The 16,726-nt window shown below is 52.4% G+C and overlaps 1 protein-coding gene across 1 annotated transcript in view; it reads left to right on the plus strand.

The window, feature by feature from the left end:
* The window catches only part of MYH16 (myosin heavy chain 16), a gene marked incomplete at its 5' end in the record, with an annotated part of 57,418 nt that overhangs the window by 28,793 nt on the left and 11,899 nt on the right, over positions 1–16,726 (plus strand). The window contains 14 exons of the mRNA XM_081257406.1: positions 862–1,035; positions 2,698–2,925; positions 3,934–4,038; positions 6,432–6,518; positions 6,744–6,889; positions 8,241–8,331; positions 8,781–8,837; positions 9,494–9,580; positions 9,870–10,115; positions 10,999–11,116; positions 12,374–12,501; positions 12,865–13,061; positions 14,361–14,493; positions 15,538–15,754. Coding sequence (XP_081113532.1) covers positions 862–1,035; positions 2,698–2,925; positions 3,934–4,038; positions 6,432–6,518; positions 6,744–6,889; positions 8,241–8,331; positions 8,781–8,837; positions 9,494–9,580; positions 9,870–10,115; positions 10,999–11,116; positions 12,374–12,501; positions 12,865–13,061; positions 14,361–14,493; positions 15,538–15,754 — 2,014 coding nt within the window. The remainder of the gene's footprint in view (positions 1–861; positions 1,036–2,697; positions 2,926–3,933; positions 4,039–6,431; positions 6,519–6,743; positions 6,890–8,240; positions 8,332–8,780; positions 8,838–9,493; positions 9,581–9,869; positions 10,116–10,998; positions 11,117–12,373; positions 12,502–12,864; positions 13,062–14,360; positions 14,494–15,537; positions 15,755–16,726) is intronic.

Raw genomic sequence — 16,726 nt, forward strand, 5'->3', positions numbered from 1 at the left:
AACAGAGCGGAGCAAGATCCTGTTCCAATGAGTAAAAACATAAAATTAAGTTAAAATCCTTTACTCTTAGCGTGTTATGAGCTCTAATCTTATTTAACTAAGTCAGATAGGCTGAATCAATGGAAAAAAACAACACCTTGGGGGAGGCTTTCACTGGATAAAAAGTGTAACACAGTTGCAAGTGATGCTTACTATCACCTTTTTTTTTTTTTTTTTTTTGCGGTACGTGGGCCTCTCACTGCTGTGGCCTCTCCCATTGCGGAGCACAGGCTCCGGATGCGCAGGCTCAGCAGCCATGGCACACGGGCCCAGCTGCTCCGTGGCATGTGGGATCTTCCCGGACCGGGGCATGAACCCGTGTCCCCTGCATCGGCAGGCGGACTCTCAACCACTGTGCCACCAGGGAGGCCCACTATCACCTATTTATGCAAATTTTGCACTGCAGTATCCCAGATCCCCACAGACCAGGCTGGCGATGACAGGTTTATCTGTCATCTTCAAAGAGAGGCGATTCCTTCTCCCAAATCCATGGTGTTTGTGCTCCTGAATAATGTATCCATAGATCAGGAAATATCCCGAGAGCCTGTCCTGCCTGCTCTGCTTGGTGCTGTAGAGACACCGAGGGCAGGAGGGAGATGGGGAGGGGCAGGGGGCAGGGTTCATGGTCTAGCAGGGCAGAGGACCCAATGGATCCAGGCACTCTTGCAGGATGAGAAGTGCCAAATGCACAGAGAGGTCCAGACAGGTGCTGTGGGTGCAGAAGAGGAGCGACTATTCCTGGTTGAAGGCAAAGCAGCCCCCCACCTAGCCCCCAGGCAAAGCCTATCCCCCTAACACTCTGCAGTGTTGTTCACCACCCAGGTCAAGCCACTCCTGAATGTGGCTCGGCAAGAGGAGGAAATGAAGGCCAAGGAGGAGGAGCTGAGGAACGCCACGGCCAAGACGCAGGAGCTGCTAGGCAAGATCAAGGATCTGGAGGAGAAGATGGCCACACTCAGCCAGGAGAAGAATGACCTCACCATCCAGCTGCAGGCAGTATGTGGGGCCCTGGGGGCAGCGGCAGGAGCTGGGGGCCTTGGCAAGAGTCAGACCGAGAGAAGGAGGGAGAGTGGCCTTCCAAGAAGCTGTGTCCTTCCAGACACTGGGGAATTCCCAGCCTTCTCTTTCTTTCATTGCCATGTCACCCTGGACCCAACTGCCAAAAAGTCTCCATCAAATTCCTGTTTGCCCACAGCAGCAGGCTGGGCACATACACATACGGTACATGCTGGGCCTGGGGGCTCGTCCAGACATGGGGGCCACGAGATGGTGGGAGGAGCACCTCTGGGGTGAGCCTGGCTCCCTGGGGATCTAGGGAACGTGCCCTCTTTTCTCTGCTTCCTTTTCCTCGCCCATCAAGTGCAAACACAGAGGGAACATATGACCTAGTTTCTGTGGGGAGCCTGACTCCCAATACGATGAGCGGGTTCACAGCCATGACCCTTCTGGTTTACAAGGGTCCTTCCTTCTTTGATTCGAGCTTCACAACCACCTCATAAGATGCCCGATTTTCATGTGTATCTTCAGGGTAGGAAACTCCACTTGACCAACCTTTAGAGATTTGATCAAGGTCCCAAGCCAGTCAGTAGAAGACCCACGACTGGGAGGGGTCCAGTCCCATCTTGGTCATTCCTGCTCTGTCACAGCCCTGTCTCCTCAGCCGAGAGAGTGTCAGCACTGGCATTAGCTATCCATTTTCCCCAAGCTGTCTCTGACATCTTTTCTCCCATCCTTTCCACACCGCTGAGAAGTTGCTCAGGCTAGGACCCTCATTTTATGTTTGGGGAGGCTGAGGCCGAGCATGAACACAAGGATAAAAGAATCTTCCGTTTATAGAAGCGCCTCCATGTGCTCCATCCCTTTATGCCTCACAATGATCATTTCCCTTATTTTGCAGAGAATTGAATTTCAGTAAATTTATGCCACGAGCCAAAAGTCATCTAGCTGGTCTGATCTTCTGACTCCATGGCCAGTTGTTGTCTTACACCACTGACCCCATCTCAGGGAGACCCCAGTGGACACCCCGATTGTCCCTCCTCTGCCACTTACTGCCTGTGTGACTTTTGACAACTCCACCCCCTCTATATCAGTTCCCTCATCTCTGAACCCTAGCTTATAGATGACACCTGTCTGGCTTGCTTCTCAGTGTTGTTATAAGGAGAAACCAGGGACAGGAAATGGTTTGTTAACACGAAAGTGCTAAATCAATGCTGGGAGTTATTTGGGTGGACATGCCCCTCCATGTTGGCGGATGCAAGCATAGGCCCACATGGGATCAGTGGATGAGATGGCAGAGCCTGAACGGACAAAGGCGTCCTGCCTGAGTGGCCCGGACTTCTCCTAGACCACTCTGCTAACGTCTTAAGGTGAATCTGATCACCTGGGATCTCGTTAAAAAGCAGATTCAGATGAACAGGTCACAGGTGGGGCCTGAGATTTTGCATTCTAACCGGCTCGCAGGTGATGCTGCTGTTACTGGTCTGGGGACCACACTCCCGGACGAGGCTTCATCACCAAGAAGCTCAGAGATAGCCAGCCCCTGTCCAGCCCCCAGGACACGTTTGTTGGGGGCCCCTCAGCCCGAGGCCTATCCATCAGCACGTTCCCCTGCAGGTGCCCGGCCCCTGCCTTTGACCAATACTCTCTTTCTTCCACCAGGAGCAAGAGAACCTGATAGATGCGGAGGAGCGCCTGACCCAGATGATGAAGACCAAGATGGAGCTGGAGAGCCAGATCTCCGACATGCGGGAGAGGCTGGAGGAGGAGGAGGGCACATCGGCCTCACTGGGCGCCACCAAGCGCAAGCTGGAGGGGGAGCTCAGTGACCTCAAGCGGGACATGGAGGGCCTGGAGACCACGCTGGCCAAGACGGAGAAGGAGAAGCAGGTGGGGAGGCCCCTGGGCCAGACCCTGCTCCTCCCAGGGCCAGGGAACCCCCAGTCCGCTGCCCTGCAGGGGCCACACCCAGAGCCCGTACAGCAGTGTTGCCCGGGACCCGAGCCACCAGCCACATGCAAACTTAATTCAGTACAATTTCAAATGTCGTTCCTCGGTCAACCCGGCCGCATATGGAGGGCTCAGTAGCTGCTCGCAGCAAGTGCTACGATGTTGGATAGAGCAGACGGAGCACACATCCATTGTTTGGACAGAGCAGCTGACTCAAGGGGCCGAGAGCTGTTCCCCTCGTGGGGACGCCCAGGCCTGGCTGGTTCTCCTCGTGCCTGGGATTCCTGGGCATCTGCCTGGCCTTCTGCCCACTCAGCCTCAGCATCCCTGGGGCCCCTCACAGAACATCCTTCTGCAGCACCATGTCCACCCCTCCCCCTTCCCAGAGGAAGCAACTGTATTGTAAGGCGGGGTCACCTTTAGCTGTTGGATTTCTGCCCAAACAAGCAGCTGCTGCCCCTCCAAGTGGCTCCCTGACTCCAGGTACCGTCTGGCTGGCCCTTGGTCCAGGCCCCCTTCCTATCTCACAGTGGGTGGGGTCCCCGAGCAGGGGGAGGTGGACGCTGCCTAAACCGGGGCGTCTGCAGCTTTGATGTGCACTCGAACCACGGGGACCTCAATAAGATGCAGGCTCTGGGCCAGCAGGTCCTGCAGGGCCCAGGGGCTATATTTCCAACACAGTCCCCGGTGAAGGCACAGCTGCCGTCCAAGGACCAGGCTCTGAGTAGCCAAGGCCTGACGGTGTTCTCTCTGCCCCCTCACCCCCAAGATTCTGACTTGGTTGGCTGGGCTGTGCCCTGGGCATTGGTATCTCTTACGCTCCCAGGTGGCTCTGGGGAACAGCCAAGCTGAGAACCCTCTCTCGGGGCAAGTGCTCCCCTCCCCTTCTCCCCCTGAGGGTGTTCCCAGCCTTAAAGTCCAGCCTCTCCCCTGCCACCCCATCTCCAGACCCTGGATCACAAGGTCCGCACCATGACTGGGGACCTCTCGCTTCGAGAAGACTCTATCGCCAAGCTCCAGAAGGAGAAGAGGGCCCTGGAGGAGCTGCACCAGGTAGGCACCTGCCACTTCTCCTCTTGGTGAAGCAAATGGAGCTCGGAGACAGGAGACCCTTGTTCGAATCCTGGCTTTGCCGCTCCTCAGCTGGGGCCCTTGAGGAAGTCACAGAGTCTCCCTAAATCACAATGCCCTCATCAGTGAAGTGGACACAGTCACTTGCTACCTTCCTTCCAGGTTTGTTGTTAAGTGGGGTGAACATGTCATTTATCACCCAAACTAGGACAGGTTTCAGAGTGAAAGGGGACAGCAGGCATGCGTCAGAATGGTCCAGGCACACTGGGAGGGATGCTCCCAGAGTCATAAGGATGAAGTGGGCATATGGAAGTGCCCTGTGAGCTCTAAAACACCAGGGAACCCTGGTTCATTGCGGCAACAACAGGCATGAGTTCCTGAGGTCGTGGGGAGCCCACCCGACTGTTCCAGTTGCTCCTGAGTGTGGAGCCAATTCTGACCACCCACCAGTGCTGACCATGGTGTGGAGCACCTCCTAGCCTAGACACGGGTGCCAGGAGCAAATTGAAGCCCAGAACTAGACAGTGGACCCTCATCCCTGTGTTTGCTGACATCATGAATCTACAATATGTCCCCGGAGCATATTTCTCTGTCACCTCTGGAAACACCTCCCCTTAGACTGTGACTCTCCATCATATCAAACCCAGAGCCCCCTGTTACAGCAAATACGCTCAGTTCTCATTATTCAAGGTAGCAATGTTCTATAGAGTCACTGAATTAGCAAATACTGAACCTTTGCTTGCGGGGAAATACAGGGTTATGTTCCTGCAAGCCTCTAGTCACAGCGTTTTCGTCAACCCATCAGTACATCATACATATAATGGTGATCAATACATTATCTTGTTTTATGTGTATTTCTGTTGAAAAACACCTTATTTAGTACATGGTTTTTTTTTTGTTGTTGTTGTTGTTTTTTGCGGTACGCGGGCCTCTCACTGCTGTGGCCTCTCCCATTGTGGAGCACAGGCTCTGGACGCACAGGCTCAGCAGCCATGGCTCACGGGCCTAGCCGCTCCACGGCATGTGGGATCTTCCCAGACTGGCACACGAACCCGTGTCCCCTGCATCAGCAGGCAGACTCTCAACCACTGCGCCACCAGGGAAGCCCCAGTACATATTGTTGATACCTTGACATTGAACTCACAGTCAACAGCCCCTGTATCTCAGGCCTGAATGAAGCTCATCCAACACACAGATTTTCTCTGCAAGGCACATCACAGCCTTCTTGCGTCAGGAACGCCAGACAGCACTGCAGAACTGTGCTTCGTGCCATTGTAAGCAGTGAAATCACCAACAAAGAGCACTGACATGTAGAAAACGTAGCACTACATAGACTGGGAAAAGGACACGTGTTTGCAGTCTGAGCCGAACCAAGGAGACAGAGCATCATTCATCCGACCTCAGCTGGGAACATGCCCCGTTTCGCATGTCCACGAATGACCACGAAAGCACCATGAGTATTGATTTGGGGATTACAAATAAATTTTAGCGAGTAGGTAAATTGGCAAATAGATAATTCACGGATAATGAGGATCAACTGTATGTTGGAACACCCTCTTACTATCCTGAATTGAAAATTATAATAATGTAACTAATATATAACTTCAGAAAAATCAATAGAGTGCCCTTCCATATAAAAGGAGAAATGAATGAAAGTAATTTATAATAAATAATGGGGCTGTCAAAGTGTAAAAGCTCAGGCAGATCTAGGAGGGCTGCCTGCCCAAGCCCGTCTTTGACGGCTATAGACAGGCACCGAGGGGGTGCTGGTGACTCAGGTAGCCAAGTGCGGTTGCTACCAGTGATGCAATTTTACAAAACAGTGAATAATTCTCAGGGAGATTTTAACAACAAGAAGTAAATCTTCTCTTAGTTTTCATGGTAGATCATTCTTTAAAACTGTAGTGTATACTAAATGAAAAAAATGTTGTTATGTGTGAAGAGGTACTGGGTTCTAGGTTCAGAAAAGTATAAATAGTTGTTTACTTACATAAATGGCTGAATGGGACAGCAAGTGTGTGATATGCAGAATTATTCTTCACGGCACCCATTATCCAGAGCAAGGCCAGATGTCCAGCGTCCCTGGAAGCACCCACAAAGTACCAGTGAGGCCCCCAATCATTGTGACAACCAAAAGCACCCCCCCAGATTTCCTATATGCCCCATGGAGAACCAGAGCCCCCAACAGACCCCTAGGGGCCCACCTGTGGCTGACGGGTGATCAGTGTGCCGTGGCCTCACCCACCACCCAGGAGCAGGTGCTCTGTAACTGATCACTGACATCATCAACTCAGCTCGGAAGTGATGGCAGAGAACCAGATCTGTTCAGCTGCTCCCGCCTGCCTCACAGGACACACGTGTATCTTTCCTTCCAGAAAACGCTTGATGACCTGCAAGCCGAGGAGGACAAGGTGAACCACCTGACCAAGAACAACAGCAAGCTTAGCACCCAGATCCACGAGGTAATGCCCCGTCATTGGGTCTGATTCTATAGCTCGATGGTCAGGTCTGTCCCAGGGCACAGGGGCCTCAGATACATTTTGGGGAACTGGGAAGTGAGGCCCTTTCTGATGCCACAGCTAAGGAACCAGGCCCAGTATGGGTTCTTTATTGCATTCTGGCCTCAGACAACACCCCCCACCTCCACACACACACCCTACTTTCTTTTGCATTTTTTGTCTTCGCAGCTGGAGGATAACTGGGAACAGGAAAAGAAAATCCGGGCGGAAGTGGAAAAAGCTCGCCGGAAAGCTGAGAGTGACTTGAAGATGACCATTGACAATCTCAATGAGATGGAGCGGTCCAAGCTAGATCTCGAGGAGGTGGTGAAAAAGTACGCAGTCTTTCATTTTGCCCGTAGCAGTGTTAGCAATATCTAGCACTTCCTGGATGGCACCCGGCGCCAGGCACTCTGCTGAGGGCTTCATGTGTATCAGTGCATGTCCCCTGAACCTGCTCTGTACCAGGCACTGTGCTCAGCTTGGAGGATTAGGGAGGGAGGAGCAGGTGCTTCCCTGTTCTCAGGGAGCTCCCAGCCTCACACAGGGCCTGTTGGGCGCTGGAAAGGACACAGGTACTAAGCAATGCACCCACCCCAGAGGTCAGGGAGTCTTTGCAGAAACCTGCAAATGGGGCTCTCAAAGATCACAAGGAGTTGAGGGGGTATGTTAGCAATACCACCCTGGTAATAACATGGAGGACATGTGGGGTGGAGAAAGCAGGAAGACAACTACTGCAATAGTCCAAGCATAAACCGAAACCGAGTAAGAGGCTGAAGGGTTGGAGATAAGGAGGCAGGTAAGGAAAGCTTTAAGGGGGCAGAATTTGGACAATGCATCTTTTTAAAAAATATTTATTTATTTATTTATATGGTTGCGCCAGGTCTTAGTTGACAGGTGGGCTCCTTAGTTGTGGCACATGGTCTCCTTAGTTGTGGTATGCCAACTCTTAGTTGCGGCATGCATGTGGGATCTAGTTCCCCTACCAGGGATCAAATCCGGGACCCCTGCATTGGAAGCAGAGAGTCTCATCCACTGTGCCACCAGGGAAGTCCCCTGGACAATGCATCTTTGAAGTACATTTTGCTAGGGCAATTCTAAAGCACCACAGGCTGCCAAGAGGGCGTGTGCAGCTAAATCTGCATCTCAGCACATTTCTTGGGAAGCACCCCCAGAAGGTGCACGTGACCCTGCCCATCCTCCCCATCTGCTTGGTCTCTGGCATCTTAGCTGTCACACGTGGCTCTTGACACATGGAACTCACATCAGGAGGAGACAGCCTTTTGCAGAAAGTTTTTGGAGGAACGTTTTCCCTAAAAAGGCCAAGCATCTGTGTGATTCTGGAGCCCCTAGACTGTAAGCTGCACCAGAGCAGTGACTTCTGTCCGTTTTGTTCACTGATGTGTCCCTGGAACTCCAAACAATGTCTGGCACCAGGAGGGACTCAATACATTGAAGGCAAATTAATAAATGCACAAGTGAATGAATGAGTGAGTGAAAAACCAGTGGAGCAGATCCTGGGGCTCTGTAGGGCAACTCATCTGTAGGGTGAGAAGGCCAGGGGTCAGGGCTGAGTGGGTCTCAGCAGGGTCAAGGTCTCCCCCGGCAGCCCCAGCTCCAGTCCCGGGCCAGCTTGCTGGTCTAGCCTCAGAGCTTTTCCTCAGGAGGTCAAACTTTCTCTTGCAGGAGAGATATGGAAATCAATTCTGTCAACTCTAAATACGAGGACGAGCAGTCTCTGAATTCCATGCTGCAGCGGAAACTAAAGGAACACCAGGTCTGTCTGTGAGGGATGGAGGAGACCCAGATCCTCTTTTGAAATGCACTGGCCTGCGCCTTTGCTCACATCAGCTGATCTGCTGCTGCCACAGAGTCCTCGGAGACTGACTCATGTCCACCTCATGCTGGGATAAATTCCAAGTCCCCACAGTGGCCACAGGGCCCTCCACAATAGCCCCTGCTCCCTCTCTGGCTTGTCACCCACCGTTCCCCCACCACTCCGTCCAGCCCCTCTGACCCCTTGCGGGGTCTCATACACCCCAGCCTCCCTCCTGCCTCAGGACCATTGCACACACTCTCTGTGCCCCGCTTCCCTCTGCTTTTGACAGCGTCCCGCATACACTTAGCTGCCTTCCATCATTTTCATTCTAAAAGGCCAGTGGGTGGGTCTCTAACTTCACCCAGGAGAGATAAATTCCCTGCTCTGTCTGCTTATTTGCCTGCTAGGCCCGAATCGAGGAACTGGAGGAAGAGCTGGAGGCTGAGAGAGCAATGAGAGCCAAGGTAAGTGAGATGCGTCTACGCTTCCTGCCTCCTTTCCTGAGGCAAAGGACCCGGTGAAGCCACAATCCAACAACGAGCAGAAACTCCTGTTGGGAAACCAGTAGAGAGGAGGATGGGGTTCTGGTTGGAAAGGCCTCATTGTTTCCTGAGCACCTACTGTGTGCCAGGCACTGTGCTACACGTGCCCATTAATGACGACGTAAGAGGCACAGATGCTCTTTGTTGTGCGGTCCAAGGAGAGTGGGCAAGGTTAGCCTGGGGACTGGAAGATTGCATTCAACAGGCTGAGGCAGGGAGGAGTTTCTAGGCAAAGGGAATCAAATAGCACTTATGTGCACAGGTACAAAGGTGTGAAAGGAAGAGCCAGGAGTGGAGGGAGGCTTGAGGGCAGGGATCCTGTAGGGAGATGGATCGTAACACACCTAACTCCAGCTTCAGCCCAGCTGGGCTGGGGGACAGGATGGGCACTAAGGCCTCCCCAGTGCAGGGAAGAGGACAGCATCCTCTGCTGAGTGTGGGGGTGGTGACGGGCAGAGTTCAGAGCTCCCCAAGCGCAGGCCCCTGGCCTCACAGACGCCACGCGGTCATCACAATCCTTACCAGAGAAACAGGAGCTCTTGGACGGCCAAGGTCAGTGTCATCCCATCTCCCCCCAGGTGGAGAAACAACGCAGTGACCTGTCCCGAGACCTTGAAGACCTCAGTGACAGGCTGGAAGAGGCTGGGGGAGCCACGTCTGCTCAGGTACCATCCTTGGGGTGTCCAGGAACCCCGATTCCTGCCTGCCTGCCTGCATGGAGAAACAAATGCTGGACGATGAGCAGGGGGATAAGGACCAGTTAGTTCTTGCTGAATTCCTGGGGCTCCCTTGAGGAGAAACCAATCAATGATAAAGAATAGGCAAGAGGGGGCTGGTTCAGTCCACTTTCTTCTGGGGCTCCTCGGTTCAGTGGATGAAGGTGGGATTGGGACTGAATGCCCCAGGGAGGCCAGCACCGGCCAGCCCATGAGCCCTGCTCCTGCTCCGCCCCAGATCGAGCAGAACCGCAAGCGGGAGGCTGAGCTGCTGAAGCTGCGGCGGGAGCTGGAGGAAGCGGCCCTGCAGAGCGAGGCAGCGGCCTCCACACTGCGCAAGAAGCACACAGACTCCATGGCCGAGCTGACCGAGCACATAGAGAACCTGCAGAGGGTCAAGTCCAAGCTGGAGAAGGACAAGCAGGTCATGAAGGCCGAGATCGACGACCTCAACGCCAGCGTGGAGACCATACAGAAGTCCAAGGTGAGGGGGGACACCCCGCAGAGCCTTCACGAATAATATCCCCCGATTCCCCCAACAGGCCCGAGGCCCATTCTAGATGCTGTGAAGAGAACCAAGATGGACCCGTCACAGACCCCACTGACTGTGTGTATAACCTCGGCCAAGGTGCACAACCTAACCGCGCCTCGGTTTCCCCACCTGTCAAATAGGGAATAATGATAATCCCCACCTCATAGTGCTGTTGTTAGGGCTACGACAGTTCCTGGCACGTAAGAAAAGCTCAATAAATGTGAGCTGTTAGGATCATCATGACATTAGTATGACTATATCCTCCAGGAGTTGGAGACTTAGTAGGAGAAACAATCATTGCCACAATGAAAAAGTGATGTGTGGCAAGAAAGAAAATTAAGTACAATTAAAGTAAAATTAAGCCACTCAACATGAATTTATCCAGCCCCTGCCACAGGAAGAGTCTTTTTGTGACACAAGGGAAGTGGCGGATGGTGCTCCAAAGGTGAGCAGGGATGATGCTTTGGGGGTCCAGGTCCCAGCCAACTAATGTCTCCAAACTTCAGACACTCACGAGGTACCTTCGTAGTTCCTGTTTTATCTGCAGACGCCTGCTCTAATGCTGGTATTTTTCCTTAAATTAACTGGCTCCTGGCATTTTCCTAACGGGTGAGGTCAGCAGGGGCCCGGAAGTGAGGGGCTGTGTGCCAACCCAAAGGCTCTGGGCTTACGTTGATAGAAAATGGTGAGCCGCTGGAGGTTTCTGAGACAGGGATGCTCTAGAAGGATGAGGTAGGTGGCCTGGGAGGCTGCACTAGGGCAGCGCAGCTGGGAAGCGGGGAGGGCCTGGCCTGGCCCTCCCCACTTCCCCACTGGGTTCGTTCTCCCTGAGCAGGTGAACGCCGAGGCCCACGTTCGAAAGCTGGAAGATAACTTATCAGAGGCCAATGCCAAGGTGGCTGAGCTGGAGCGGAACCAGGCGGAAATCAACGCCATCAGGACCCGCCTCCAAGGTGAGCTCTCCCCTCCCCACAGCTTCCTAAGGGACAGCGCATGGAAAGGAGTGGGGATCCTCAAGGAAACTGAAAGAGTACCTGGGTGCCCTCCCAGAGCTTCCTTGACCTTGGAACATCCACATCCCCTGTGATGAGACGAGATTTTCTTCCACCCACTGAGTGCTCCAAGTAACATCTTTACAGTGTAAAACAGGGAACACTATCCAAAACATTTTCCTATCAGTTCTCTCAATCACCCCATGAGATCAGTGGGAGGAGCAGTAATACCGACAAAACACAATTTTCAAACATTTTCAAACATGACCTGCCTACTAACGTAAAGCGAACACGTGTCACTAATGAGGGAACCAGAAAAATGGGAAAACTGCCTTTGAAAAGCACCTGAGGGGGCCGAGATTTACATAGCCGGTTGGGAAAGGAATGTTTCAGTAACTCTGCTGAGTTAAATGCAAAATTGGTTCATGTCCTATGCAGCAATAATACTGCAACCTCTAGGTTTGATTTGGGGTTTTTTCTACCAGAAGAAATTCTCTAGGTCAAAAATAATTTGCAACTCATCAATATGCAAGTTAACATCTGACTTCGCAGAGTCTGGGCTCTAAAGAGGGGTCAACAGTTAAGTCAAGCAAAGGTGCATTTCCTTCGAGAAGTTAACACTCCTGAGGCACACCAGTTAGACAACACTCTTGTTTGACACCAGAGAACCTCCTTTGGCCTTATTTTCCACATTCTGAATAGTTTTTAAAATCAATATCCCCATTTGATGGCTAAGAAGAGTGAAACTCAGTGAGGTGAAGTGACTTGCCCTCGGTCACAAAACCGAAGATACAGGGCAGAACTGGGAACCCCTGCTGGTTCTCTGGCTCATGCACCTTCTCCTGGCCTTGGCTCCGGAAAGCAGCCCACAAATGACAGGAGTGTAGGTTCTGGGACCGTGACAAGTGCATTTTTTCAAAGTAAACACTCTCAGCCCGACTGTTTTCTCCAAACTTCTTTGCTGTATCTCCTGCCAGGGGCTTCGTTATCTGAAGCCGCTTATCCCATGCAAATCACCTGGATGGTGGCGACCCTTGGGCACTTGCTCGCCTCCTGGGTCCACTTGATTTGGGCAGCTGATGTGGTGGTCACCCTGCTCCCCATTCCAGCTCAGCTGGCCAAGCCACTATATTGATGGGCACTTTGGGAGCAAGGCTTAGGATCTGGCAGGGGAGCTAGTTCTCCACCCAACGCTTCTCCCGTTCCCTTCTCGCCCAGCTGAAAACAGTGAACTGAGCCGGGAATATGAAGAATCCCAGAGCCGGCTTAATCAGATCCTGAGGATAAAGACATCCCTGACATCACAGGTGGACGATTACAAGAGGCAGCTGGATGAAGAGTCCAAGGTTGGTTTGGGGCTGAGGTAGGGGGTGACAGAGCTGCCTCCTTGAAGAAAGTCATATGTTATGAAGATGTAGAAGGAACATGAAAAATATTTGATTCCACAGCAAGTAAAAGAGTTAACAAAACCAGAGTACGCTATATGTGCAACTAAATGAAATTAACGGAATTACGTATCCTTGTGGATAGTAATTGGAAGAAATCAAAGACAGTTAAACCCTGGTGTTTTGGGTTATAGACTCCTGTGTCTTCCACCCCGCCCCGGCTTTACTTGCTGTACTGTTGATCCAATGTCATGTATCTCTAAGTGACAGCCCTGGGTGCCACAGAGACTGGGGGGCCCTGACAGGCTGGTCTGGTCACTGCAGTCCCGCAGCACGGCCGTGGTGAGTCTCGCCAACACCAAGCACGACCTGGACCTGCTGAAGGAGCAGCTGGAGGAGGAGCAGGGAGCCAAGTCGGAGCTGCAGCGCCTTGTGTCCAAACTCAACACTGAGGTGACCACCTGGAGGACCAAGTACGAGACGGACGCCATCCAGAGGACGGAGGAGCTGGAGGAGACCAAGTGAGCGTCACCCTGTGCCAGGAGGGCCGGGGAGGCCAGCGGGTTGGCGGGTGGGTGGGAGGTGGGGGTCTGAGCACCACAGCCACAGCTGACGCCAGGGCCACACCCAGGAGAGGGCAGTTCAGGGGCTCCTCTTAAAGGGGGGACGAGTGTCAGGACAGGGAGCCCACTTCGTGCCCTCACCAGGTCACGCACTGCATGCCCTACTGCCTTCAGCGTCCCTCTTCAAGGGCTCTCTTACCTACATCTTCTGCCCAGAAATGCTCAGGCTCCCTGCAGGGAAGTCAGGATGGGTGGGGGGGCGGGATCTGCCTCCAGGCAGGGCTTCTCTGCCTCTGAAGTGCTCAGAAGCTTCCACGGGCCTGGTGGGACTGGGGTGAGGCCCCTCGGTGATGCTGGGAGGACACGGGCCACGCTCCGCGGCACAGGGCCCCCCTCGGCCAGTTCCCCAACTCTGTGGCGAATGCCCTCAAGTCCTTTGAGCTTTCTTCCTTCACAAACTAGAGACACAAACGCTCTGCTTGACGGGTCTGAGGAAACAAGAGTGGACACGTGAACGTGGCTCAGAGCTGCCCTCTTGCACAAGAAGAGGCTGGCATGGGTGCCCGTGGGCCAGGGCACCCAGGGAAGGCCTGCGTGTGAGCCCCCAGTGCCAGGCGGGGAGGGAACCCCAGCCTGCCGCTGGTGCCTTCCATCCACTGGAAATTTGTGGTGACGGCAGTAAGCGCAGTGCCTTCCAGCTGACATCAATCTTTATCTGGCACTCTTTTTTCGCTGAGCCTACACCTGCCTTCCTGCAGCTCCACCTCCTGCCCTCCAGCCCTTTTCTAATATTTTCTATTGAGAGCTACGGGGGCTGCCTGGTCCCACCCCAGGCTCTCACTCCAAGCTAAACCTCAATTTCAAACCCTCCCCTCTCTCTGCCTGGAACCTCTTCCCCAGACACCCACAGGGTCCTGGCCTTTGCACATGTGTCCCCTCCCTGCTTTATTTTCCCATAGTGCTTATGTCATTTTGTTGTGTTTTCTGTCCCCCCTCTAGAACAGAAGTTTTGAGGGCAGGGATCTTAGTCTGTTTTATTCACTGCTGCTTTCCTAATGACTAGAATAGGACTTGGCACTGAGTAGAAACAATGAATATTTGTGAAATGGATGACTGGACACTGGTTGCTCTGTTCCAAACACCTCCCTTTTTATCTGCATCTTTTCCATTGTGACACCAGAGCTCAGCGCCATGCTGGGCTCCCCTGCCCGTGGGTGCCTAAGTTTCCTTGATGGCCTCTCTTGCTCTCATCCCCAGGAGAAAACTGGCCGCCAGGCTCCAGGAGGCAGAAGAGACGGCTGAAGCCGCCCAGGCCCGAGCCGCCTCCCTCGAGAAAAACAAACAGAGACTCCAGGCAGAAGTTGAGGACCTCACCATTGACTTGGAGAAGGTCAGAGGGCCAAATGCTCCAAGGCTGACCATCTGCCGGGTCCAACAGCCCACAGGAAGCTGGATGAGACTGTCATGTGTTGGGTTAGCAAGAAGGAACAGGTGGCCCAAGAGGGTGGAGAACAGGGTTTGCAGTCAGGCCCACTGTTCACTGCTTGAACATGTGTCAACATGCTTATGATTCTGAGATCTTAACTCAACCAGCCACTATTTAAATAGGTCCGTGACAAGGATAAAACTCAGTCCCGGGAAGTCCAGGAACCTATTGCCCCTGTTCCCCTTCCTCTTCTGCAAACCATGTCCCACACACTTTGTGTGGCTAAATATTCCCATTTGCATCCCTAGTTCAGACTGATTCGCCAGTCTTTAGCAGAATTAAATAAGATTTCCACTGGCACACACCAACCCAGTCTTGGTCCAGATAAGGTCATAGCCATGTGAGAGGCTTTGGGGGAAAAAAGTCCTATAACCCCAAGAAGGTTTTTGCTCCCTCCAGATTAAGAAGTTAAGCAGAAAAAAAAAAAGAAATTAAGCAGAAATTTACAACGTCTAATATTGTGCCGCAGCAAATACACAGTTGCGGGGAGTTATGAAAAAGATGGAAGGGCTGTGAAAATAATGTCTAAGAATAATGAGCTTTGATGCACAAGAAAAATAATACCCACCCATCTCTGAGTTGGGCAATGATATATATTAGTATGTTATAGAGAAATACATTATGGGGAGTTAGGTGAACGTCATGAATCTGGGAAGGCTGTTGTGGCCCAGATCCCTCCTTTCACACCTGAGAAAACCCTCACCTGGGAAGATAAGGTGGGCTGCCCAAGGTCACACGTCTAGTAGTAGATGTTTTGGAACTGAAACGTAATTATTTCTGGACTCCCTGTTCTGTGCTTGTGTCACAAATGTTGAATTCTATCCCCATTCGAAGAAGTCTGGGGTCACCAGAGTTACTGGAGAGGTAGAGGGAAGGAAGGGAGGGGGCAGAAGGAGGGGAAAGGCACAGGAAAGGCAGACCCCTGACACCATCCCCCCCTCACCGCAGGCCAACGCCGCGGCCGCCGCGCTGGACAAGAAGCAGCGGGTCTTTGACAAGATGCTGGCTGAGTGGCAGCAGAAGTGCGAGGAGCTGCAGGTGGAGGTGGACGCCTCCCAGAAGGAGGGCCGCATGTACATGACTGAGAGCTTCAAGATCAAGACCGTCTACGAGGAGTGCCTGGAGCACCTGGAGTCGGTGAAGAAGGAGAACAAGACCCTGCAGGGTGAGTCTGGGGGCAGATGGACAGGCCTGCAGGGACAAGGACACAGCCGGACTGCCCCCCTCCCGTCATGGGTCTGAGCACCCAGCACATAGTAGGTGCACAATCAGTGTTTGCTGACTGGCTGGCAAGCACTTGGTCCAAGCATGTGGGCATTCAGCAGTATAACTTCAGGCAGGTGAGTTACCTAGTTCTTCTGCGCCTCATCTGTAAAATGGGGAAATAATACTGCCTTCCGTGTAAGGCTGTTGCGGTAATGAAATAAGATAAAAATGTCTTAAGTCTTTGCTCGGTAGAGTAGCTGGTCAAATAAGGGCTCAGGAGATTTTAGATACTGAGCCCTTCCATCTACCATATGTAAATAATATGTGTATGCCTATGTGTTTCTTACATATAGGAGTCTCAGGCTGGAATTTCATTCTGTTGGATATTGCTTGAAAAGTGCTGGTTATCTAATCTTGCCACATGAAATGTGTATTATTTGTTTTTGTGGTTTTCCTAAACACAAACTCAGTGTTCAAGAGATGTCACTTTTTTTCCATTTTTGAAGAACTGTTTTGGGGTCCCTGTTCTGCTGAGCAGCAGAAATGAAAACTCACTCAATGCAGGGTTTCCTCAATCTGGGTTGCCCCACCCTGCTTCCTCCTCAGTGTTGTATTTGAGTCCCGGGGGGGTTGATGTAGCATCACTGCAATGGAGGGTAGAAAAAGATGGTCCTTGATTGTCCCCAAAGCTGCCCAAGGTCCTATGAGTCACTCCCAGAGGAGCTCTCTGCTTACAGGAGATAATCTTGTGAGTTAACTGTTTGAGGCCTCTGCTTTCTTAATTTCAGAAGTGTAAGTACTGAAGGACTTGGGCACAAAGTAAACACAATTAAAGACTGGGGAGGAAGAGCTGAACCAGGTACAGGTTGACTGGACTAGGAGAGGAAGGAAAAGAGGAGGGGGTGGTTATGATCAGGTGCTGCTGAGGGTC

The sequence above is a fragment of the Mesoplodon bidens genome (genome assembly GCF_964165515.1).
Source record: "Mesoplodon bidens genome assembly, chromosome: 15".
Lineage (NCBI taxonomy): Eukaryota > Metazoa > Chordata > Mammalia > Artiodactyla > Ziphiidae > Mesoplodon > Mesoplodon bidens.